At 41.6% G+C, this 24,764-nt stretch overlaps 1 protein-coding gene across 5 annotated transcripts; it reads right to left on the bottom strand.

Annotated features, from left to right (window-relative positions):
• Positions 1-480: 480 nt before the first annotated feature.
• Positions 481-24,697, bottom strand: LOC127808370 (uncharacterized). Of its 5 annotated transcripts, none has more exons than XM_052346899.1 (8): positions 24,130-24,697; positions 21,198-21,390; positions 20,807-21,105; positions 11,412-11,708; positions 1,350-1,418; positions 1,008-1,083; positions 864-928; positions 481-729 (listed from the first exon to the last, which is right to left on the bottom strand). In XM_052346899.1, exons 4-8 carry the CDS (start codon positions 11,661-11,663, stop codon positions 649-651), a joined length of 543 nt encoding a protein of 180 aa, XP_052202859.1. In that variant the 5' UTR covers positions 11,664-11,708; positions 20,807-21,105; positions 21,198-21,390; positions 24,130-24,697; the 3' UTR covers positions 481-648. The 5 variants fall into 5 exon arrangements, with proteins under 5 accessions (XP_052202859.1, XP_052202882.1, XP_052202865.1 ...); XM_052346922.1 differs by having other exon boundaries at positions 1,008-1,078; XM_052346905.1 differs by lacking the exon at positions 21,198-21,390.
• Between the last annotated feature and the right edge of the window lie 67 nt (positions 24,698-24,764).

The following is a 24,764-nucleotide window of genomic DNA, read 5'->3' as shown; positions in this document are numbered from 1 at the left end:
AGATGAAAGTAGGTATCAGACACGAGATTGCCACTTAAAGAAGTATTTGCGAGTGATGAACAAGATTCAAATGTTTCTAATTCAAGCTGACACTGGAGACAATTTTATCTTATCCAGATGTCAATTTGAAAACGACTAATTAGTACAAAGCAAAGACATGATGTAAACAAAGCAAAAAAACAGAAAAAGAAGAAGAAGAAGAAGAAGAAGAAGAAGAAGAAGAGACCTAAATTTAAGTATTCATGCAACTTTCCAGTCAGCAGTAAGGAACCCAAGGTCAAGCAATGGATGGCTGAAAGGCTTTTTTGACATTGCGGCCTTGTGTTAGGTATTGTTGCATTGTATTGTGAAAGCAATAATGATAAAAAGTAAACGTTTAGTAGGTATTGTGTTTACGAATGTTAATAGCAAGTAATAAGTCTGAAATATTAATCAAACATTCATTACTAGTTTTTAAAATAAATAAGCACACTACTGCACTAAATTACCAAGAATTACTTTTTATCATATTACTTTCATAGCATAACATAACACAGCAGGTGCAGCACATCACAACAATGTCGCCTAGGCCCTTAATAGGAGGAAACAAAAAGCCAGAGGAATCACTAAGGCAATACAATTGCATCTGTAGTATGTACACGGGATAAACTATGAAGAAGATCCTTTACTTTTCGGCCTAACGTATCCCAGGTTAATTAGCTTCTGCACCAGCTTTTTCTCAGCAGCTGCCTGAAAAACCCGGATAAAAAAGTATGGAAATATGGATCAACACTGGGAATTGGAAGCCTCATGCAAAAAACAATGCATACATGCAAGTGATTCACAGCGAGAGAGAGAGAGAGAGAGAGAGAGAGAGAGAGAACCTCAAGGGTGGGACTATTCTTTGGAATGTTACAGGCTAGTAAAACATTAAGACCCGTTTTGTGAACTGCAAGAAAAATCACAGGTCAGTGTACAGATCCGAGGAATTCTTAAACGAAAATGGTTAAATGTCGATCAGAGTTTACCGAGTCGACGAGCAACGCTAGATCCTGTGTTATCAGAAGTTCCTCCAAGTAAGTTAGTAACACTTACAGTACTGTTCTGTACATAACCATCAAACAGCAAGATGATAATGATTGCTTCGTATAAGACAAGGAAAAAATGGCTGCCTCAAGCAGACTAGGTAAGTGCGATAGGGCCTAAATAGAAAATTCAATTGCTTCTAGTTTCTTCTAACTGAAAGAATTTTGTGTCTCTTAGCAACCACAGGTAATTTTTTGTATGGTGGGAATTAATTTGTCCTAAGAAAACAATGATGAATTGCAGAAAAGCTGCAAGCTTTGATGGAGTAAAATTTGACAACTTACAGGTGGGGTAGGGGCAGCAGCATATAAATGTCCAAACTTGGCAGAGTTGCAACCAATCCATGCATAAATCTAATTAAAGTCATGGAAAATGAAATAAGATGACAAAATAAAGCATGATAATTTCAATTAGGAGAGCAGTTGAGTTCTCTCAATCAACTTTAAGATACACTACAACTATAAGGCAGAGTTAAGGAAAAGAACAAATAATCTAAACAAGCCTTGAATTTTGATCTTTTACAAGTTCTAATTGCTTCAGAAACGGATGCTCCTCCGGTAACTAGCAATATTTGCTATAACAATCACAAATTAAATGATTTCTGAAGCAGATTTGGAAACAAAATTTTAATTAATCCTTTTTGCTGTAACAATCACAACAAAACATAACACAACCTAGTTATGCTTGCACAACCAACAAGGCCCCGTCAGACAACACAACCTATCTTCTGCTGCACAACTATTTATGCTTGCATGACCCTTTGGGACATGCAACATGGTCGACCCATTTGCTGTGAGACTCAGATTCACATCGTCACATGACCCTGTTGCAGGTTACTGGATCCTATTATGAGTTGTGAGTTCATAAGCTGTGAGGCTGGATTGCACCAATGGCCCATGTAAGCAAAAAAGAAAAGGGTCATGCACACGTCCAACTGGCTTAGTCACCACACTGATCCTCCATGGCCATGCTGTCAAGAACCCGGTCCAGAGACTATGGTTTTCTTCAAAGATAAAATTGAAAGAGAGGGAGAAAGAGAGAGCAATGATGAAGTAACAAAGAGAAAGTAGGGAGAGAATTGAAAAGAAAAGAGAGAACTTGAATTCTGTTATTCATCCATCCAAACAGTTTCTCGAGTGGCTTATATAGACACTCTCACAGGTAGTTACTAATTATATTACAGTTACCAACTCTATAACCGAAAATTAATAACTCCTGCACAATAATCCACTGCATTCAAGAGCTTGGATGTCTGCCTACATCTGGGTCATGACATTCCCTCCCCTTAAAAGATTTCTTATCCCCAAAAAAATCACAGTAATTGGTCACTATTTTGTCAGACCTTCGATCTGACAAAGGAGAAACCTTGGGTTCCGAGAAGAAGAATAGAGAATTTAGGGGGGAAAGAAGGGGGTAAGAGAGAATTCAGAATTGAGAAGGAAGAAAGTTTGGAGGGAAACTAATTTCCAATTCAATCAACATGCTGGACTTAGGTGTAGATCAGCTCAATATATACTGATCTATCACCAACTTTAGGCGCCAAAAACGGTTAGCCTTAGTCCACTTGCCTTTACATTCTTCGCACCAGTCACGTGCATGCTGGAACACTCCTCCAGCTATGCCCGAATGCCACTTATTTTTCTAATCAAAAGGCAACCGTATCTACTAGGCCCAATAGCCCATTAGTTAGTTCTATTAATGTAACAATCCCCCCCCCCAAGCATTTCTTGTCCCCAAGAAATATGCAGCAAGCTGGCTGAATTTGGAAATTGCTGAAGCAAGTATGGCAGATATTCCCATGTGGTGTTGTCCTCATGGAGTGAGGACCATTTAACCAACACTTGGGTGAGTGGGGCGCCTTGCCGATGTATGACTCGTTTGTCTAGGATAGCTATAGGGACTGGTACTTCTATCTCGTCTTCTCTCATTAGGGGAAGTGTAGGCAAGAATTGTTGTGTTCCAATGGCCTTCTTGAGAAGGGAAACGTGAAACACGGGGTGGATGCGTGCTTCCTCCGGCAATTGCAGCTTGTATGCCACTGCTCCTATCTTCTCCAATATGGGAAATGGCCCATAATATTTAGGACTCAACTTACATAATGGCCGGGGACTTAATGACTTGAGATGTTGCGAGTTCAGCTTTAGGTAGACATTCTCCTCAACAGAAAAATTTCGCTAGCTTCTTCTTCGATTAGCCATTTGCTTCATCCGATTTTGAGCCTTAGCCAGCTCCCTTTTTACCATTTGAATGACGTCTTGCCTCTGCTGCAAATAGGTCTCCATTGCTGCTATTGTAGATTGACCCCCAATTGCTGGTAACAACTGAGGTTTGTAGCCATAGAGGGCCTCAAAGGGGGTCATTTTAATTGAGCTACGGAAGCTCGAATTATACCACCACTGAGCGAGTGCTAACCATTTATGCCACCCTCGAGGTTGAAGGAAACTAAAGCACCGTAAGTATGCTTCCAAGCATTGATTCACCCTTTCCGATTGGCCATCTGTTTCAGGGTGATATGCAGTGGACATGAACAGCTTGGTGCCGAGGGATTTCATCAGTTCTCTCCAGAATATGCTGGTGAATATCTTGTCTTTGTCTGAGACCATAGATTGTGGAATCCCATGTAGCTTCACTACATTATCCATGAAAATTCGAGCTGCCTCTTGTGCTGAAAATGGGTGAGATAAGCCAATGAAATGGCTGAACTTGGAGAATCTATCAACCACCACCATTATGCAGTCTTTTCCTTATGATCTAGGAAGTCCTTCTATGAAATCCATGGTTAGATGGGTTCATACTTGGTCAGGAATAGCCAAAGGTTGCAATAACCCTAGGTGGGCAATTGTCTCGTGTTTACATCTTTTGCACACATCACAACCCAACACGTAATCCCACACACATTTTTTAAGTTTAGGCTAGAAGAATACCTATTGTACTCTTTGCGGTAAGTGTTTTGTATCCCAGAATGGCCTCCTATAGGAGACTCATGTAATGTTTGTAAGATTCTGCCTTTCAACTCATCATTGTCCCCGATCACCAGCTTGCCTTTATACCTTATCACTACATTGTTGAATGAGTAATCCGATTTGCTATTAGCATCTACGTTTAGTTGCTCCAAAAGTCCCTTGATCCATTTCTCCTTGTTGGTAACTGTGAGTAACTTCCTGTAGCCAATTAGGCACTACTGCTAAAATAGCTGCATTCTTCCATTCCTCCTGGCGGCATGACAAAGCATCAGCTGATGCATTGTCCTTCCCTCTCCTGAACTGAATTACATAGCCCATCCCCATGAGTTTGGTCATCCCTTTCTTTTGCAATTGAGTGTGTAATCTTTGCTGCATTAGGAACTTTAAGCTTTCATAGTTTGTTCGGATAATAAACCTACCTCCTTCTAGGTAGTGTCGCCATTTCTTGACTGCCATGAGGACCGCCATCAATTTTTTCTCGTAAATACTGAGGCCTTAGTGTCTTGGGGCTAGGGATTGACTTAGGAAAGCTAAAGGCTTGCCTTCCTATGAGAGAATTGCCCCTATACCATAGTTGCTAGCATCGGTCTCTAGCACGAATGGTTTGCTAAAGTCAGGTAAACCCAGCACGGGCACTTCACTAAGAGCTTTCTTCAATTGCTCAAAGGCTTCCTCAGCCTTGGGGTTCCACTTGAAGCCTTCTTTCTTCAATAACTCCGTTAAGGGCTTACTGATCAGGCTGTAGTTCTTTACAAACCTCCGGTAATACTCGAAGAGCCCTAAAAATCCTCTTAATGCCTTGATGCCAGTGGGCTTCGGCCAGGCTATCACAACTTCAATTTTCTTTGGGTCAGTGCCCACTCCAGCCCCTAAAATCACATGTCCAAGATATTCCACTTGTTTTTGTGCAAAAGAGCACTTTGACTATTTGATGTACAATTGGTAGAATCTCAAGATCTCAAATGTAGCCCTAAGATGAATTAGGTGTTGATCAAAGGGCTATAGACTAGGATGTCATCAAAGAAAACCAACACAAATTTTCTGAGATATGGTTCAAAAATTTGGTTCATGAGAGCTTGGAAGGTGGTTGTGGCCATGGTTGGTCTTGAAAGCTATTTTGGATATATCTTTTGGATCCATCCTAATTTGATGGTATCTGGATCTTAGGTCAAGTTTAGAAAATATAGATGCATGCTTGAGCTCATCTAAAAGGTACTCAATGATTGGTATTGGAAACTTATCCTTGATGGTAATGGCATTGAGTTGTCTATAGTCGATACAAAAACGCCGTGTGCCATCTTTCTTTTTCACCAATAGGACGGGGGAAGCAAATGGACTATGGCTGGGTCTAATGGTATCTTGGTTCAGCATTTCTTTCACAAGTTTTTCAATCTCCGATTTGAGCTTGGGAGGGTAACGGTAGGACCTAATGTTCATTGGTTCCACATTAGGTTGAAGGGGTATTGTGTGGTCTAGGGATCTTTTTAGGGGTAAGGTCTTAGGTTCTACGAAGAGGTCTTGGTATTCAACCAATAATGCATCAAGACAAGCCAATTCATGTACCTGCCAAGTGGTAGTAGAGGGTAAGCCCTTGGTTGTAAGATCTCCTTCAATCTCCGTCTACTCCACTGCTGTAGTAGAGGGTAGGCCCTTGGTTGTAAGATCTCCTTCAATCTCCGTCTACTCCACTGCTTCAATGGAAAATAGCTGTGCTACTTGGGACACATTCCTTCTGATTAGTTGTTGCAACCGCTTTCCCTTGATCATCTTACATGTTCCCAATTCCATATTCCCCTGTAGCACCATTCTCTTTCCTTCCTTATCTAGGGTCATCTCCATTTTGTTGAAGTTGAAACTGATTTAGCCGACTCCCCTCATCCAATCTACCCCAAGTACAATGTAACACCCTCCCAACTTAAGTAGCCTCAGATCCACCTGATACTCCTCCCCTTGCATTTCCCAGAAAAATCCCAAGCATGCAGTTTTGCTGATCATTTTGCTTCCATTGGCAACTGTTACTGACAGTGGCTGTGTGTTGGCCAATGGCCATTTCATCCTCTTAGTTGTACCCTCGTCGAGAAAACTGTGGGTACTTCCACTGTCTATCAAGACCATGAGGGTGTTGTCCTGCACCTTTCCCTCAACTTTGATAATTTTACTATTGGCCATTCCTTTGATTGCATGTAAGGAAATAACCCCCTTCCCTTCATCTTCCTCGTCTTTTATCACAACCATATCCTCTTCCTCTTCACCTTCTTCTCCTTCTAGTAGAAGCAATTGCTTCTTGCACTGGTGTCTGATGGTGAATTTATCCCCACATTTAAAACATAATCCCACAGCCCTCCTTTGCTCAATGAGCTTATCCCTCTATTATAGACTTGGATTAAGGATTGAATTGGCTATATATCTCATACTAGTTCCTCCTCTGAAATTTTCCTTGTTTTGTATCTGTCCTCCTGAAAGTGCCATTACCGCATTAACTCCCCTCATTTGGCTTCTCTGTTTCTTCATCAATGCTTCTACTATTAATTCTAGTAGCAAAGCATCTTCGGCTGCTTCTTGCACTGATCGAGGCCTCGTCATTTTTACAATGGATCTAAGATCATCGTTTAATCTGCTGATGAAGCTCGATACGAAATACTCCTCATTCATACAGGGATTCTTGTTAAGCATGAGTGATTTCAATTCTTCAAATTGAAGCTGGTACTCATGTACAGTCCCCATTTGTCTCAACTTATTGAACTCCTCTACAATGTTCACCGTTCTCCGTTCTCCAAATCTCTCACACATTCCCTTCGCAAACTCCTCCCAACTATAATTATCCCTCACTCCTGCCCATCCTTGGAACCAAACGTCGCCTACGTCATTCAAATATGCTGCTGCCAGAGTCACCTTCTGGTCCTCAGCCACTTGGTGGGTACTAAATAGTTTCTCGCACCTCCTGATCCACCACCAGGTTTCGTCTCATCAAACATTGGCAATTCTAACTTAGGCACCGGAATATTCGTATGACCAGAATTCGTCGAAGCCTCGGTCCTCCTGCCTTCCCTGTTTTCTCTAGTAGCCACTGGATCCATCCCCAATTCCGCAGATCCGACTCTTCCATGACTCGTACCAATACCTGGTAGTATGGGATCCGATCTCTCACGAGGTGGAAAATCAGGGGACAAGCCACCGGTGTCTGATTCGCGAACATCATTGCGAATTGTTGTATCTAGTATTGCACCATATTGTTGTGCTCTCGCATCTCCTCCCTGATCTGGTCATGCATCTCCCCTTGCAGTCGATCTGAGACGGCTTCTAACTTCTAATCAACGACAACTCCAATTCTATCCTCCATCAAACCTACCCGCGTCTGAACCTTCGTCACCGTCGCAACTACTTGTTGTAATTGCATCTCCATCTGTTTCATTCGCGTGTCGTCAGCCATTGCTCAAAAATTCGCTGGAAATAGCCAGCCAGGGCTAAGCTCTGATACCAATTTGATAGACCTTCGATCTAACAAGGGAGAAACCTTGGGTTCCGAGAAGAAGAATAGATAATTTAGGGGGGGAAGAAGGGGGTAAGAGAGAATTCAGAATTGAGAAGGAAACGAGTTTGGAGGCAAACTAATTTCCAATTCAATCAACATGCTGGACTTAAGCGTAGATCAACACAATATATACTAATCTATCACCAACTTTAGGCGCCAAAAACGGTTAGCCTTAGTCCACTTGCCTTTACATTCTTCACACCAGTCACGTGCATGCTAGAACACTCATCCAGCTATGCCCGAACGCCACTTATTTTTCTAATCAAAAGGCAATCGTAACTACTAGGCCCAATAGCCCATTAGTTAGTTCTACTACCGTAACATATTTCTTCATCCAATCCCTACAACATCCTCCTCTTCTTCTACTACCTCTTCATCCAATCCTTCCATATATAATAACGACCCTTTGCACTGGTGTCCTGGACTAAATTTTGCACCACGTTTGTAGCGCAAGCCTAATTGTCTCCTTTGCTCCATAGAAAGAGATTTGACTGCATTAGGGTTAGTACAAACCTTAAGGGTGTGTTTGATAGCATTTAGTTGGAAAAGAAAACATTTTCCAACTTGTATGGAAAACAAACCCCCCCCCCCCCCACTAAATGGAATTTTTCATGGAAAATAGGCCAAAACATGCTTTAATGGTTGTACCATGGAATTCAATTTTATGAAAAATGCAATATGTCAAATAGTAAAGATGGAATTTAATTCCTCGGATGTGACATTTTCCATGGAATTTCCATGCTATCAAACACACCCAAGATTCAGATTTCCTCGATTCAGTCCTCCTCCCCCCCCCCCACTAAATGGAATTTTTCATGGAAAATAGGCCAAAACATGCTTTAATGGTTGTACCATGGAATTCAATTTTATGAAAAATGCAATATGTCAAACAGTAAAGATGGAATTTAATTCCTCGGATCTGACATTTTCCATGGAATTTCCATGCTATCAAACACACCCAAGATTCAGATTTCCTCGGTTCAGTCCTCCCCCCCCACTAAATGGAATTTTTCATGGAAAATAGGCCAAAACATGCTTTAATGGTTGTACCATGGAATTCAATTGCTATCAAACACACCCAAGATTCAGATTTCCTCGATTCAGTCCTCCCCCCCCCCCCCCCCCACCCCCACTAAATGGAATTTTTCATGGAAAATAGGCCAAAACATGCTTTAATGGTTGTACCATGGAATTCAATTTTATGAAAAATGCAATATGTCAAACAGTAAAGATGGAATTTAATTCCTCGGATGTGACATTTTCCATGGAATTTCCATGCTATCAAACACACCCAAGATTCAGATTTCCTCGATTCAGTCCTCATGTTGCAGTCCAAGAATTTGCTTCCGATTGCTAACTGGTCAAAGGATGATTTCCCAATAGGATCTTGTGTTTTCAGAAGATTACCTCCAATGCGAGCTCTTATAACCTCCCTTTTCTCAACAGCCTGCTTGACAGTGGCAGGTTGCATCATCTTTACAGTTGGCCTCAATTCATCCGTTAGGCCACTAATAAAACTAGAAACAAAGTAATGCTCAGCTAAAGTAGGTTGTGAATTCAGTATTGAAGATCTCAACTCTTCAAATTGAATCTGATATTCCATCCCAGATCCTTCCTACTTCAGTTTATTAAATTCCTCAATTACATCTGTCATATTTTTCTCACCAAACCTATCACAAAAATCTTCTACAAATTCAATCCAATTTGCCTTATTCCTCATTTTAATCCAACCTCAATACCACGCATCAGCCATATCATCGAGATAGGCTGCTGCAACACTGATTTTCTGGCATTCTGCTACATTATAGTATTGAAAGAATCCTTCACACCTCATAATCCACCATAGTGGTTTAACACCTTCAAACATAGGGATTTCCAGCCCAGGTATAGGTGTATGTTGGCGATTTTGATAAGATCCCCCTTACCTGGACTGCCTGATCTAGTTCAGGTCATTCTTCATCTTCCCATGATGTAGAAGCATGCGGAAGAATGCCCGCTCTTGTCAAGATCAGCTCTGAAGTGGATCTTGGAGGAAAGTCCTTCAATAGGCTGGCCTGAGGCATTTTTTACAACATTCTTAGGAGCCCATCCAACCTTCAGCCGAGGTTAGCAAGTTAGAGAATTCTACCTTAACTTCTCTTCCCAATGGCTGCACAACTTCTCTGGTGGCAGCGTTCTCCTCCCAACCACGACTCACCTCCTCCTAAATCTGCCACAAACCCATCTCCATGGTATCCAACCTCGCCTCCAACTCCTTCATGCTAGTTCCTTTGGCCATCTCTTCTGCTCACCTTCTGAATTCAACTCTGGATCAACTGCTACGATTTGCCTAGATCAACAGCCGAGAACTGACTGCTCTGATACCACTTTGTCAGGAACCCGGACTAGACTACGGTTTTCCCCAAAGATAGAATTGAAAGAGAGGGAGAAAGAGAGAGAGAGCAACGCGGGAGTAATAGAGAGAAAGTAGGGAGAGAATTGAAGAGAAAATAGAGAACTTGAACTCTGTTATTCATCCACACCTCCAAACAGTTTCTCGAGTGGCTTATATAGCCACTCTTACAGGCAGTTACTAAGTTTATTACAGCTATCAACTCCAGAACCGAAAATTAATAACTCCAGCATAATAATCTGCTGCATTCAAGAACTTGGACGTCTGCCTACATCCAGGTTGTAACATGTCTCCTTTTCTTTGTAGGGTACTGCCTCAAGCAGCTCTTCCTATATTTTTTAGGGGCTTCCATCTTATTCCTTTTGTACTTATGCAAGAGCCCAATATTTTTAGTTTGCCCACTTCCTTTTTATCCTTTGACACTACTGATCACTTGGGTCAAGCTACCCCTATTCAAGAAAGAAACATAAAATAATAAGTCAGGCCTCTGAGGATCTCCATCTAGGTTGCATTGATGTTATGCAATCTGCATAATGAGCAATTAGCTAGGTCCTACTACTAGAGTTAGCCAGATTTGAAAAGAGTGACCAATGAGATTGTGTTACTCGTTGTGTGCAATACAAAATGAGCAATGTTAGGTGCTATTCAAGCTATGCAAAATTAGAATAATGAAATATCCACTATGTCTAGCTACTTGTGATATCCCTAATCTAAATGACAAGTGATTGGCTAGGTCACACTTCCAAGTTATGTGTGATTTATAGGGTCATGTCAATCATATTCATGTAAGGAAAGAAAAGGTACTATACAACAATGCACAATTTCCTAGGTCAAATTACTCATGATTTAATAATAAAAAAAATAGTCGTGCTATAGAAGTCCTAACCAAGTACAGCTGTACAGGGGCAACTTAGTAACACAACTTGAAAATTGGCCAAGAGTAATTTATTTCATTTTATTTCTTATTATTGTTAGTTTTTCTTTTCTAAAAATTTTGAAAATCAAGGGCATCAACTATTCAGAACTTTTACAAAACCATTAGCTAAATCCATAACTAGACACTTAACATACAACATGGGAAATCTCTAGCTAGAGAATTGGGTAGTCATTATCAGCCAAAAAATCTCATTGCTTAGATGAAGAATATGCCATTAACTTTTCTCCCTTGATACTATCATGCTGCGCAATCAATTGCAAGCCCTCAAGTCAACTGGCTTGTTCTCCAAAATTTTCTTCATACAATATTTCTAAGATTCTACTATTCTTGATAATACTATTGTTGCTAGAATCAGTGCAATTTGTACAAATAAACGTAACTCATACAGATATAAACACAGGCACACGTGTAGATGCAATTGGTAGGCAAAACAGTTATGAAATGGGTACAGAACAATCTCAGTAAGCTATGGAATTTGGTGAGATAGTATCTAAAAAGAATATTGAATCTGGGAATTTGAACCTGTTTGTGGAGACTAATGATCTGAAAGTGGAGGGTAACATCATCCATAACTTCAGTGAAGCATGTGACCTGAATACCACCACCATCCTCATCGTTGTTGGAGCTGTTAATCTCATGACCTCCAATTCCCAAACGAGCCATCCCGCCAACAATGCCACCATCATCTGATGTCGCTTCATTTGCTTCTGGTGCAGAGCAACTACTGGAGGCAATCTGAGCCATGGATTCATGGACTAACCCTCCAGGAAACATTTTGACAGAGACTTGTGAATTTGGAGCCAAACTGGTAAGCTATATCTGTATAAGGAATAGGTTCAATTGTTATCCAGATTTGATAATCGATGAATATGAGCTTTGATGCATTGCACTAACAGTTTTGAGGATTAAGACTGTAAGGCAGGGCTTTAATAAAGATGAGCATTGAGTGACTTTTCTTTGGCCAAGTTGTAGAGCCAAGAACTTGACCTCAAGTTAATCTGACGACCGATCATAATTTAATTATTTCCCACAGAACAATGAACCTTATTTCTTCATCAACTAAATGATAATGAAAACAACAACAACAAAAGCTGAACCAAATTGGCCCAATCACCTTGGTTCAAGTTAGTTCTTGAACTTACCTAAACCCAGGAACACTCCTGCTCTTTACCGACCAGACTGAAATATGAGCCAAAGAGTTTGATTCAATTGATATGCACGGTCAAAACTAATAAATCTAATTTTCCCTGTCTAAACAATTGGGCTCTACATCATTTATGTCTCACAGCTAATCTACAATGACGGGTATATAAACAGGAGGGAGCGAGTACAAAACTATACTCTAGGTTTAAGATTTAAAAGAAAAAAAATTTATATGAGAGAATCCTTGGGTTGAATTGAAACAGACAATATAAATCCTCATCCCACCACCATCCAGATTTCAACCCAACACTGAATAGGCTGGTTCTGACTTACCTAAAGAGGCGTCGTTTGAAAGTAGAGACGAACACTGGGGTTGTGCCGCTCGCGGTAGCGTAGAGAGAGAGAGAGAGAGAGAGAGAGAGAGAGAGATGTAATTCTTCTTATGCTTTAAAACTTGAAGATCAAATGCTGAAGAATTGAACAATTTGACGAAACCTAACCTAGCTCAACTTAATCGTCCATAGCAGATATCGAGGATCGAAAGCGACGATCGGAATCGCCTTGGTCTTGTCATCTACATATCCAAAAACCAAAATGATCCAACAGTTGGATTTCAATAGATCTGAAAATTAATTTAAAAAAAAAAAAAAAAACTACCCATTTTAGGAAGGGCATCGCCGACCACCGTCAACACAGAATCCCATGATTGGAATCGACCATCGAAATTGCCTTGTTCTTGTGACCAGCATACCCAAAAACAAAAACAATCCAACAGTTGGATCTCACTAGATCTGAAAATTAAAAATAAGGCTACCCGTTTTTGGAAGGGCATTGCCGGCCACTGTCCATTGTCAATTTTGACGATTGGAACCGACCATCAGAATCGCCTTAGTCTTGTGACTCACATATCCAAAAACCAAAACGATCCAACAGTTGGATCTCACTGGATCTGAAAATTAAAATCGTTGAACTTTTAAGTGCTTACTTTAAATCGGAGAAACTCTGGTCGGCGGCGTCTGGGACTGCAATCAGTTGGCCGGATGAGAGAGAAGGGAATGCCAAACGAGAGGAAGAGCAGGCGAACTGACATCCAGCGACTGTTGGCGGGAGAAGAAGAAAAGACGGAGATGCAAGCGAGAGGGAGTGTAATGTCTCTGGCAAGCTCACCAGAATTTGCCCAGCTTCAGTGAAGCATTGTGGCACGAGGGTGGCGTGTCATGGCGGGTGATGGGCGGATGGCAGGCTCAAGTGTTGGATGGCACAAGGCTGTCGTGCCAAGGTGGTAGCAAATATGCATGGTGATGCAGCAGTGTGCGGCAGAATACTTATGGCTGAGGCGCCTGCACACAAGGCAACGGTTGGCATAGCTGACACGCATAGATGGGGCTGGACCTGATGGTGTGGGGCGGATGCCACGAGGCAGCCACGCAGGCCGAGGGATGCGGGCACGCTGGCAAGTTGAGCTGGCTGAGATGTGCAGGACACGAGGGCAATCCGTGCGCCTTGGCAGGAGGCAAAGCCAACAGGCTGGAGCGGTTGCAGCAATGTGGGGGCGTGGCCCGAGCAGTCCCCCAATGTGCGGAGCACGTTCGCGCAAGGTGCGCCCACGAGGGCCATGCGTGCGCGAGGGGGTCGAGGCAATTGCAACAGGTGTCAGCCAGACAAGTCATGCGGCCCACAGACGGTTGCTGGACATGGTGCATGTGGCCCTATAGTTCAGTAGTGACGGTTATGAGGCATAATCACTTGTATTTTTTGTAGCCTATATATATGTGGCTTTATGGGCGATTTTGGTAGCTTGTTAGAGAGAGAGCATAGCCCAAGCCATTTTCCTTTGTATTCTCGGATTGAATAAAAGGTTGGGATTTTTCCCATATTCTTTGTGTGCGCTTTCCTTTGTTTGGTGAATTAACCCTGGAGGGTTGTTGGCTGATCTAAGTGTGCGAACTTATAGCCATCACAAGGTTCTTGGCCAGAATCCAAGGCTAGTCTTGTGACAAGTTGGCATCAGAGCCAAGTTTGTTGCTATACAAAGAAGCGGGTAAAGACAATGACTGGTGGGAACGAAGCTGTCTGTGATCGTGTTGCTCGTCTAAAAGCTCAAGTAGGGGAGAGGGACCCTCCTAATGATATTTCACTGACCCAGAAGGTGGCAAGTGTAGCCTCGTCCCTAGAGGAGTTGCAAACCTTGGTGGATGATTTCTGCACATCATGGAAAGACCACGCCATGGCGTGGGAAGAGACTTTGGTTGCGAAGATGGCTTCCTTGGAGACAGATCTAACTGCTCAAGCAGAAGCTCGTGAGGTAGCCTTGAATGATCAAATGGATGCCCTGCAAGGGGATATGACCTTGCTGAAACGTGCATTGATGAGTGAACCCTCTGGTGGGGGTGAGGCAACACTAAAGCTGAACGTGCCCGAGCCAAAGGCCTTCACTGAGGTGCGGGAATCAAAGACTCTGGAAAACTTTTTATGGGATATGGAGCAGTACTTCAAGACTGCTCGAATACTTGAGGACGAGAAGGTGGATCTTGCAAGCATGTTCTTGGCGGGTGATGCAAAGATTTGGTGGCGAACCCGTGTGTCATCAGATGACAAGGACAAACCTCGAATCCAGACGTGGGATGAACTGAAGGCAGAGTTGAAGGCTCAGTTCTTGCCTTCACACGGATCGTGGATAGCTCGTGAAACTCTTAAGCAGTTGAAGCAAACTGGAACCGTGCGGGATTATGTCAAGCAATTCAGCTCGCTTATGCTGGATATTAACAAGATGTCAAAGGAGGATCAACTCTTCAACTTCATGTCTGGTCTCCAAGCTTGGGCTCAAACAGAGCTTAGGAGGCAAGATGTGAAGGATCTGACCTCGGCAATGGCTGCTGCAGATGCCTTTATAAACTTGCGAGCCTTGAGGGCCAATGATGGTGTTGTTGGCAAGGCAAAAAATAAAGGCAAGACGAAGGATGATCGTAGGTCGGATCAGAAGAGCAGTTACAAGGGGAAAGGCAAAACTGCTATGAGCGAGACAAAGAAACCCAAGACTAGGCGATGCTTCATATGTGATAGGCCACACATGGCACGGGAATGCCCAAGGCGTGAGCGGCTTAATGCCTTGGTTGCTAAGGGAAAGCAAGACACAGAGAATGCTAAACAAGAGAAGGTGTGGGTGAGCCCTCTTCAACTGTTGGTCAGTGCAATCCAAACCATGCCAACTGGTGGCTTAGTTCGTGTGGAGATTGTGCTGAATGGAGAAGATCATTATGCCCTGGTGGACAGTGGGGCCTTCATGGCTAGAAGGTTGGCAATGGCACTTGGGCTGATGGTGGAGCCATGCCAAAATCGCATCAAAGTTGTGAATTCAGCAGCCCAGGATGTGCTAAGTTTAGCTTAAGAGGTGGTTGTCTCAATTGGTCCATGGAGGGGGACGTTGCCCTCCATGGTGGTGCCGCTTGATGACTTTGATGTCATCTTGGGAGTAGACTTTCTAATGCAGGCGAAGGCAACACCCATGATACGCCTGGGTGGAGTGATGTTCTTTGATGAGCAGTAACCTTGCTTTGTGAAGCAAGCCATGTTTGATAGGTCGTTGGTTAAAGCAGGTAGGAGCAGCATGTTGCTCTCTGCTATACAGGTTGAGCAAGGCCTTAAGAAGGGGGAAACTACCTATCTAGCATCCATGATTGAGATGAAGCCAGATTAGTGGGTGGAAGTCTCTGATGTGGTGGTAGACTTGTTGGTCGAGTTTACTGATGTCATGTCACCAGAGTTGCGAAAGGCCTTGCCACCTAGGAGGCCAACGGATCATCAGATTGAGTTGCAGCTTGGTGCACGAACCTCAGCTAAAACACCCTACAGGATAGCACCATCTGAGTTGGTAGAGTTGAGGAGGCAGTTGAAGGACTTGCTAGATGCAGGTTTGATCCAGCTATCCAAGGCACCTTATGGAGCTCCTGTGCTCTTTTAGAAGAAGCAGGATGGGTATAACACCCTATCTTCCCAGGGCGTTAGGTAACGTAAGATTCCGGAAATATATTTTTTTCTAACGAAAACTCAACACAAAAACCGTTCCCCGAAAATCCCGTTACACCTTCTCAGATTATCAACTTAGAATCATTAATAAACTAAGACAGGTAAATCATCTCAAATGCGGAAAGCTAGATCGAAACCTCAATAGATCATAACTGAAACCACTTTATTCATGATATAAAGTCAAACCAACGTTTACACGATGTCATCAAAATAAACAGCGTAATTGAAAACGACATACTATAAACTATCCACTAATCGCTGTCACTTCTCGGCAATCCCTTTTCCTTTTACACCGCTGCCTTCACTTGGAACGTTTGAATATTCCAGGGACAAAGTCCATATTACATGATGAATCATCTAAGTGAGAGTTCAAAACACGTTTTCATGAATGTATGTAAGACATGAAATAAACCAACGTAACTCCGCAAGCCCTAGCCCAAGAGAATCCCACAAAGTGTTTAACCCTACCACGGGAAAAGAGCAATCTCTCTAAAGGCCATGCCACCATACCGACATATCGACACGACGCGGTTCTAGCTTAAGAGGGGCAAGGTCAACGAATCTCCCTAACATCTTGGAAACAATCGTTACCACTCTCAACCGAGGGTCACATCAATACAGGAACCCGGCTCACCACATTTACGTCAGGGATTACGTTCCCACTCAAAAGCATCCAGGAACCACTATCCAATCCCAACTCAAATCCCATATGGATCACTTAGTCATCCTAGTGCAACTTCCCTGACCAAACAACATGGCACGAAAACCAATGCGACTATCCCAGCATGCACAACAGCATAAGATACCTGTATTATTCCGGCAATACCTTTGGAGAATTACGGCTACACTATCCAAACAACATTTTAGGCTGACATTTCATATAAACAACACAAAACGCATGACTATGCCACATTTCACAACTCAATGCATCATATAAACATTTTATGAAATGTAATGCACAAGTACAAAACGTTTAGGGACGAACTTCCCTCATGAAACCAACTGTCACCGGTTACCGTTCGAATACAAAAAAACCATTTTGCATAAAATCACAACACATTTAGGTAACACAAGTACCAAGTTTTTAGGGTAGAAGCATCCACAATAAGTCACATTTTGGTAAACTACTCACTTCGAATGTATTCGGAATGCCTCGATCCTTGTGCACGACCTCGATTTGCGTGCCAACTCTCAAACACCAGTAATTGTACTCAACCTCAAGCCACGACACTCCCTAAACACCGTATTTAATTAAAGGAGCATCAAAATCTATTTTCCTTAATTTTCTCTATTTTTCTCCTAGTTTTCACCTCGATAATTCCAAAATAATTATCTCCTCAAACTTTTTTTCAAATTTTTCAACACAATAATTCATAAAATAATTTAAGAAAAATATTGAAGTGAAATACCGGAATTACCCCTGTCCCACGCGCCCTACGTGTGAAGTGTGGCGCGTGTAGCTCACGCGCCACCTTCTTCCTCGATTCTGGCCGCCGTCGACGGCTCTAATGGCCAAACTAAGCCCACCCTCTTGAAGCCCTTCCTCAGTCGATCACAACAACACATTTGGTTGCCCGAAAGCTCACCGAAAAACGCCCCAAACGGGCAGTTGCAAGTCGGCCTCCACCGACCGCCTCGTGTTTCCGGCAGGGCTTCAAACGTGAAGAAAATACTCTCAAAACCTCCAAAATGCTTCCCCTTGATGCGAGAATCAATAGCCCCTTATCAACTCTCTCAAAAACATCAAAAAACATGACCAATTTGATGCCAAAATTGTCAAAACCCTAGACCCCTTTTATAGCCAAAAATCGACCATCATTTGACCAATCACCGACCAAGGCTTGGCCCCCAAGTATCCTAGCGCCGAATACAACCTCCCCCAAGCCTCCCTCGGCCGTCCCATCTCCGAAAATGGCAGTCACGTGCGGTGGAAGTGCGGCAGCCGAATTCCTTATTGCGTTCACACTGTTAAGTTTCCTTAATTACACTTCAGCCCCCTTGATTCTTCCAATCTTAGTTTACCCATTTCCTTGAGGCCCCTGATCTTTCTAACCATACCACTAAGCCCCACAAGTTTTGTGCTCTTCATTTCATCCTCGAAATTCCCCAAAAATTATCCTTTTCACCTCCCTTTGGCAAAATTAGTAAATTACACTTTGGCCCAGTTGATTGTTTTGACCCTAAATCCCTTCGTTTCAACCCTAAATCGCTCAAAGGTTGTTCTACATATAAAATATTGGTCCTCAGCACATTCCGTTGACTCTTCGGTGGTTTCCTACGTCAATTCGATTTTCTCAGCCTAATCGACAGTTATACAAAAAACTGTTCCCAATCCAACTTTTTTTGATACCTATGTTAAAACCGAGACTATGATCTCTCAAGAATCACTCAAGAACCTCACTGAAATCAAACCAACATTGAATACTGAAAATAGAAAATAACAACAGAATTAAAAGTAGAGAAATCAAACCAGAATGCAGCACACAAGAATTACCCTGGTTTATGCCATTTACATGGCACTACATCCAGCAATCCAAGAAGCAATCAATCCACTAGAAACAAATCAGAAACCAGTACAAGAATACCCCTCTTTCACTCCACCTTGCCTCTCGAATACAATACTCTAATGAAGACAACAAGAACTATAATCACACAACTCTTAATCTCGCCTCTCACTGTATCCGAACCCAAGGAATAAAATATATGAATGACTGATGATAAAACTGGCCTCCGCACCCTTCTATTTATAAACTAAGGGAGGCGGAAATATCTAAGGGAAATAACTAACTTTGTAAAAGTCAAATCTACCCTTAATAAAACAATTAGTTATATTTATGTCCTATTAACTAACTGCTGCCAAAACATCATTATTTCTTCCTGATTTCTTCAATAAATCCAGCATGTAATTACTTTAGGCAAAACAGTAACAACCTAAAATCATGCCTTGCATCATTCATCGATTCTATTCAATTTTCCTTTAAATTCTAAGGTTCGGGGTACTCCTTTCGGACGATTCGATCACTTAAAACTACGATAGTGTATCCTATAGCCCTGTTCTTTCAAAAATTTCACTTATACCCTTCCTAAAATGCCATTTATAACCTTAAGAATTTCCCGGGTATTACATGGGTTTTTTCGGATGTGTGTCAACTACAAAGCCCCCAACAAGGTGACTATCAAAAACAAGTACCCGATTCCACTTATTGCAGACATGTTTGATAGGCTGGCATGGGCCACCTACTTCAACAAACTGGATTTGCGTGTGAGGTATTGGCAGGTGCGCATAACAGGGGGATGAGGGAAAAACTACTTGTGTAGGCAAATATGGGGCCTATGAGTTTCTGGTGATACCTTTTGGCTTAACCAATGCCCCTGCTACCTTTTGTAATCTGAAGAATGATGTTCTCAATTAATATATCAATCAATTTGTTGTTATGTACTTGAATGATATTGCGATCTATAGTGAGAAGTTGGATGATCATTTGTTGCACTTAAGAAAAGTGTTCTCACGATTTAGGAAATACCAGCTCTATGTGAAGAAGGATAAATGCAAGTTTGTCCGAAATGAGATTATGTTCTTGGGGCAACGTGTTAGCAAAGGGCGTGTCAAGATGGATGACAAGAAAGTACAAGCAATAGTCAATTGGTCTGCTCCAACAAAGGTGTTTGAACTTAGATCTTTCCTTGGTTTGGCTAATTACTACAGGGAATTCATCCAAGGGTATTCGAAGAAGGTTGCTTCCTTGACCTATCTTTTGAAGAAGGACAAGGCGTGGCAGTGGACGGCCAAGTGTCAAGAGGAGTTTAACGAAATCATATGGAAATGGAGAGTAGCAATAAGGTACGGTCGGCTCAAACCGAAATGATATGGAAAATGACATTTTACATACATGTACGAAATATGTTTTGTACCCTTACTTAGATGATTCATCATTTAATTTGGGATTTACCCCTGGAATATTTAAACGTTCTAGATGGAGATCGTAGCAGATACGAAAATGAATAAGGCATGAAATAGCACTTAACAAAGTGCATGATGAATTGAATGTATGTTATGTATTTTAAGTTTTACTACTTCGAACTTTGAGGAATGATGATATATAACCTTATTTATGGTTAATGAGGATGTAAGAATTGATTTATGATTAATGTTAAGATATTAGGTTCGATTCTAGCTTCTGCATTTAATGTCTATGATGATTCTCTTTCGAGATAAATGTATGAAAATTTTGGGATGGATAAGAGCAATTATATGGTTTAGTCGTAGTTTTAAATAGAAAAAGATGGTGTGAGGTACCATTTCTTCTCTGGGATTGGACGAGGAATGGTTTTCACACGGCATGGATTGGTTGGAGCACCACTCCAATTTCTTACAACAACAATACCAAGAAGTGCAAGAGGGAAAGAGATGAAAGCCCAAATGACGAAAACAACCACCATTGCTAAGGAAAGCAATAAGCCTATCTTCTCATTCTTTTCATACAACAATGCAAACACAGACACAACGTACCCACCGGTCTCACTCAAACAAATCATGCAAATAATGTACATGTTACAAAATATAGAAAAATACGCAATTCGTTCTGCCTTACAAATTAAACAGTGTATTGAATAAACATATTAAACATCGTCCACTAATTAAGCAGAGGTGGATCACGACCAAGTTTCTCAAAAACCAAATCCCGCATAAATGCTTCATCAGTCAAACTCATAAAGATTCTAGCAAAACTTTCATCCGCTTGAAATACCTTCATGACTTGCATCATATCACGCCTATCTATCTTCATGCCTTTTAATTTTTCTAACACCAATTGCCAATTGATGTGATTTTGTGCATCTAATGTCGCTTGAATCTCCATAGCATTAGCAATTCTTTTCGATGATTCAGCAATGCTCGATAGGACAATAATACTCTCATCCATGGGTTGAGTACGTCTACGCCAGCTTTTGTTAGTTACTCCTTTGGCGCTATGCTTGGAAGCACTTTTTTTGCTTGGATTTGTATCTTCACTTCGACCATCAACTTCATTCACACTTTCATCCATCACTACCAAAAAAAAAAAAAAACCACTTTATTAGAATCTATTATATAAGGCACATTATGAATAATATATATTTATTATTTACTTTTATAAATACCATGGATGAGAGAGATATTGTCATTGCTAGCTGTTGAGCGCTCTCCTGTAGCAACATCATCTGATGCCGCTTCATTTGCTTCTAGTGCAGAGCAACTACTGGAGGCAATCTGAGCCATGGATTCATGGACTAACCCTCTAGGAGACATTTTGACAGAGACTTGTGAATTTGGAGCCAAACTGGTAAGCTATATCTGTATAAGGAATAGGTTCAATTGTTATCCAGATTTGATAATTGATGAATATGAGCTTTGATGCATTGCACTAATAGTTTTGAGGATTAGGACTATAAGGCTAGGGCTTTAATAAAGATGAGCATTGAGTGACTTTTCTTTGGCCAAGTTGTAGAGCCAAGAACTTGACCTCAAGTTAATCTGACGATCGATCATAATTTAATTATTTCCCACCGAACAATGAACCTTATTTCTTTATCAACTAAATGATAATGAAAACAACAACAACAAAAGCTAAACCAAATTGGCCCAATCACCTTGGTTCAAGTTAGTTCTTGAACATACCTAAACCGACAATGAACCTTATTTCTTTATCAACTAAATGATAATGAAAACAACAACAACAAAAGCTGAACCAAATTGGCCCAATCACCTTGGTTCAAGTTAGTTCTTGAACATACCTAAACCCAAGAACACTCCTACTCTCTACCGACTAGACTGAAATATGAGCCAAAGAGTTTGATTCAATTGAACAATCAAGTATGCATATAATATCTACGCATATAGCATTATATGCACAGTCAAAACTAATAAATCTAATTTTCCCTCTGTCTAAACAATTGGACTCTACATCATTTATGTCTCACAGCTAATCTACAATGACGGGTATATAAACAAGTGGGAATGAGTACAAGACTATACTCTAGGTTTAAGATTTAAAAGAAAAAAAAATTATGAGAGAATTCCTTGGGTTGAATTGAAACAGACAATATAAATCCTCATCCCACCACCATCCAAATTTCAACCCAACACTAAATAGACTGGTTCTGACTTACCTAAAAAGGCGTCGCTTGAGAGTAGAGACGAACATTGGGGTTGTGCCACTCGCGATAGCGCAGAGAGAGAGAGAGAGATGTAATTCTTCTTATGCTTTAAAACTCGAAGATCAATTGCTGAAGAATTGAACAATTTGACGAAACCTAACCTAGCTCAACTTAACCGTCCATAGCAGATGCCAAGGATTGGAAGCGACCATCGGAATCGCCTTGGTCTTGTCATCTACATATCCAAAAACCAAAATGATCCAACGGTTGGATTTCAATAGATCTGAAAATTAATTTAAAAAAAAAAAACAACCCATTTCTGGAAGGGCATCACCGGCCACCGTCAACGCAGAATCCCACGATTGGAACCGACCATCGAAATTGCCTTGTTCTTGCGACCAACATACCCAAAAACAAAAACAATCCAACGGTTGGATCTCACTAGATCTGAAAATTAAAAATAAGGCTACCTGTTTTTGGAAGGGCATCGCCGACCACCGTCCATTGCCGATTCCGACGATTAGAACTGACCATCAAAACCGCCTTAGACTTGTGACCCACATGCCCAAAAACCAAAACGATCCAACGGTTGGATCTCACTGGATCTAAAAATTAAAATCGGTGAACTTTAAGTGCTTACTTTAAATTAGAAAAACTCTAGTCAGCGGCATCTGGGACTGCAGTCAGTTGGCCAGATGAGAGAGAAGGGAATGCCGGACGAGAGGAAGAGCAGGAAAGCCGACATCCAGCGATTGCTGGTCGGAGAAGAAGAGGAGACGGATTCGCAAGCGAGAGGGAGAGAGCAACAGGCAGCTGCTAGGGTTTTGGGGGAGTTTGGCCCACTCTCAAATACCATTTTATATCCTGACCCGAATGGGTCGATATCGGGTCGGACTGGCCGGTTGTACTGTAATTTCCACAACCCGACTGGAAAAGGCTTTTCTCTTAAACATATCTAAGATTCTATTAATTATATGTTAATAGAATGAATTAATTAAATGTTGTACTGCTCCATGCTCCAAGAGCACTCTTTCAACTACCCAACTGTGTAAACCTTCATTTCTCTCTGTTACTCAATTGATCTCTCTAGTTAATCGACTAATCTTTATCAATCAGTCATTCAATTAATTTCTTATTTGAGTCTTTCAATTGTCTCTCATCTAAATCTTCTTTCCTTATACTAACCTTATCATTAGGGTTGGCAATGGTTCGGTTTGGTTTTGGTTTTTGCTAAAACCATAACCAAACCAAACTTAAAATACTAAAACCAAAACCAAACCATTAACCCATTGGTTTTAAAAATTAAAAACCATAACCAAACCATTCGGTTTCGGTTTTAACCATGATTTTTTTAGTTTGATACATACCAACAAATAAAGACAAACTCTTGCAAATAGCATTCATAAAAAAACTTGATAACTCGACAATAAACAAAGACAAACTCCAATAACTCCACACGCTGGACTGAAACTAATCTCCCCAAATATTGGCTGCCACAAAATGTACCTAAAACAAATATGTGTCCAATGTTTGACAAGCATACAATGTTAGCAAGTAAGTGACCAAGGCCAAGTATCAACTCAGTATAACCAAATTGATGGGAAAGAACAAATTTATTGCAAACCCACCACTGAAGCCATTGGCAACATCTCCTACATGAGATTAGAAGCTTCTCTTGAAAGATTTCATCAAGGGCTCTAATCTGATGGCATTGCCAGAAACTAGGCTATTCTTAATTTGGGTTCGGTTGGATTGAAAATTATATTAACCGATACTATGTTTAATAAGTCCGCTATATAATTTTCAATTCATTGAGGCAAAACAACATACATCATGACTGCATCCCAGAAACAATTTGATGGTCCAATCATGGTACAAACTTAAGAGTAACGTGGAACAGAAATAACAAGAAGAACAAGTGGGTTGCAGAATTTACCGATCAATCGCCTCTTCTTGGTTCATACAGTGATTTCCCCCGTATTAGCAGTGCGTTGGTGATCAACCATCTACGGATGTACGGGTCTGGTTATAGGGGGGGGAAAAATTCTAGTTTCTGACCCACTTCTTCTGCCGTAGACAACTATGGAGTTGACAATCCATCTGGGTTTTGGGCAGCGAAACTTCGAAGCATTTGCTTCTAGAAAAAGCCCACCCACGCGACGCGGTCCGAGTCCTATGAAAAATAAAGCGGTTTCGGTGGGCGAGGGCAAGAGACGCAGAGAGCGAGGGCGAGCGCGAGCGGACGAGCAAGAGAGATGAGGCAGAGAGCGGGAGGCAGCGAGGGTGAGAGAGAGCGAGGGCGAGCGAGAGCGAGAGGGGCCGAGCCCTAGCGAGAGCAAGAGAAGCCGAGCCTTAGCGAGGGCGAGCGCGCGCGGACTAGCAAGAGAAAGGAGGCAGATAGCGAGAGGCAGCGAGGGTGAGAGACAGCGAGGGTGAGGGCGAGAGAGGAAGGAGAACTGCAGAAGAGAAGGGGAGAAGGGTTTGCAGGCAAGGCAAGTGGGCTGGGCTCGGGTTGTATATATTACATATTATATAATATACTATTTTTAACTTTCAAATAAATTTATTAAA

The sequence above is a fragment of the Diospyros lotus genome, chromosome 1, assembly GCF_014633365.1.
Source record: "Diospyros lotus cultivar Yz01 chromosome 1, ASM1463336v1, whole genome shotgun sequence".
In the NCBI taxonomy this organism is placed as follows: domain Eukaryota; kingdom Viridiplantae; phylum Streptophyta; class Magnoliopsida; order Ericales; family Ebenaceae; genus Diospyros; species Diospyros lotus.
Note: the sequence above shows the minus strand (reverse complement) of the source record. Positions and strands in the feature narration are given on the sequence as shown.

Excerpts from the sequence above, each read along its gene's own strand:
- LOC127808370 (XM_052346899.1), bottom strand. The coding sequence starts at position 11,663 with ATGTTTCCTGGAGGGTTAGTCCATGAATCCATGGCTCAGATTGCCTCC. Across the intron at positions 1,084-1,349 it reads CTGCTGCCCCTACCCCACCT|AACAGTACTGTAAGTGTTAC; the intron begins GTAAGTTGTCAA and ends GGTTATGTACAG. Across the intron at positions 730-863 it reads AGAATAGTCCCACCCTTGAG|GCAGCTGCTGAGAAAAAGCT; the intron begins GTTCTCTCTCTC and ends CGGGTTTTTCAG.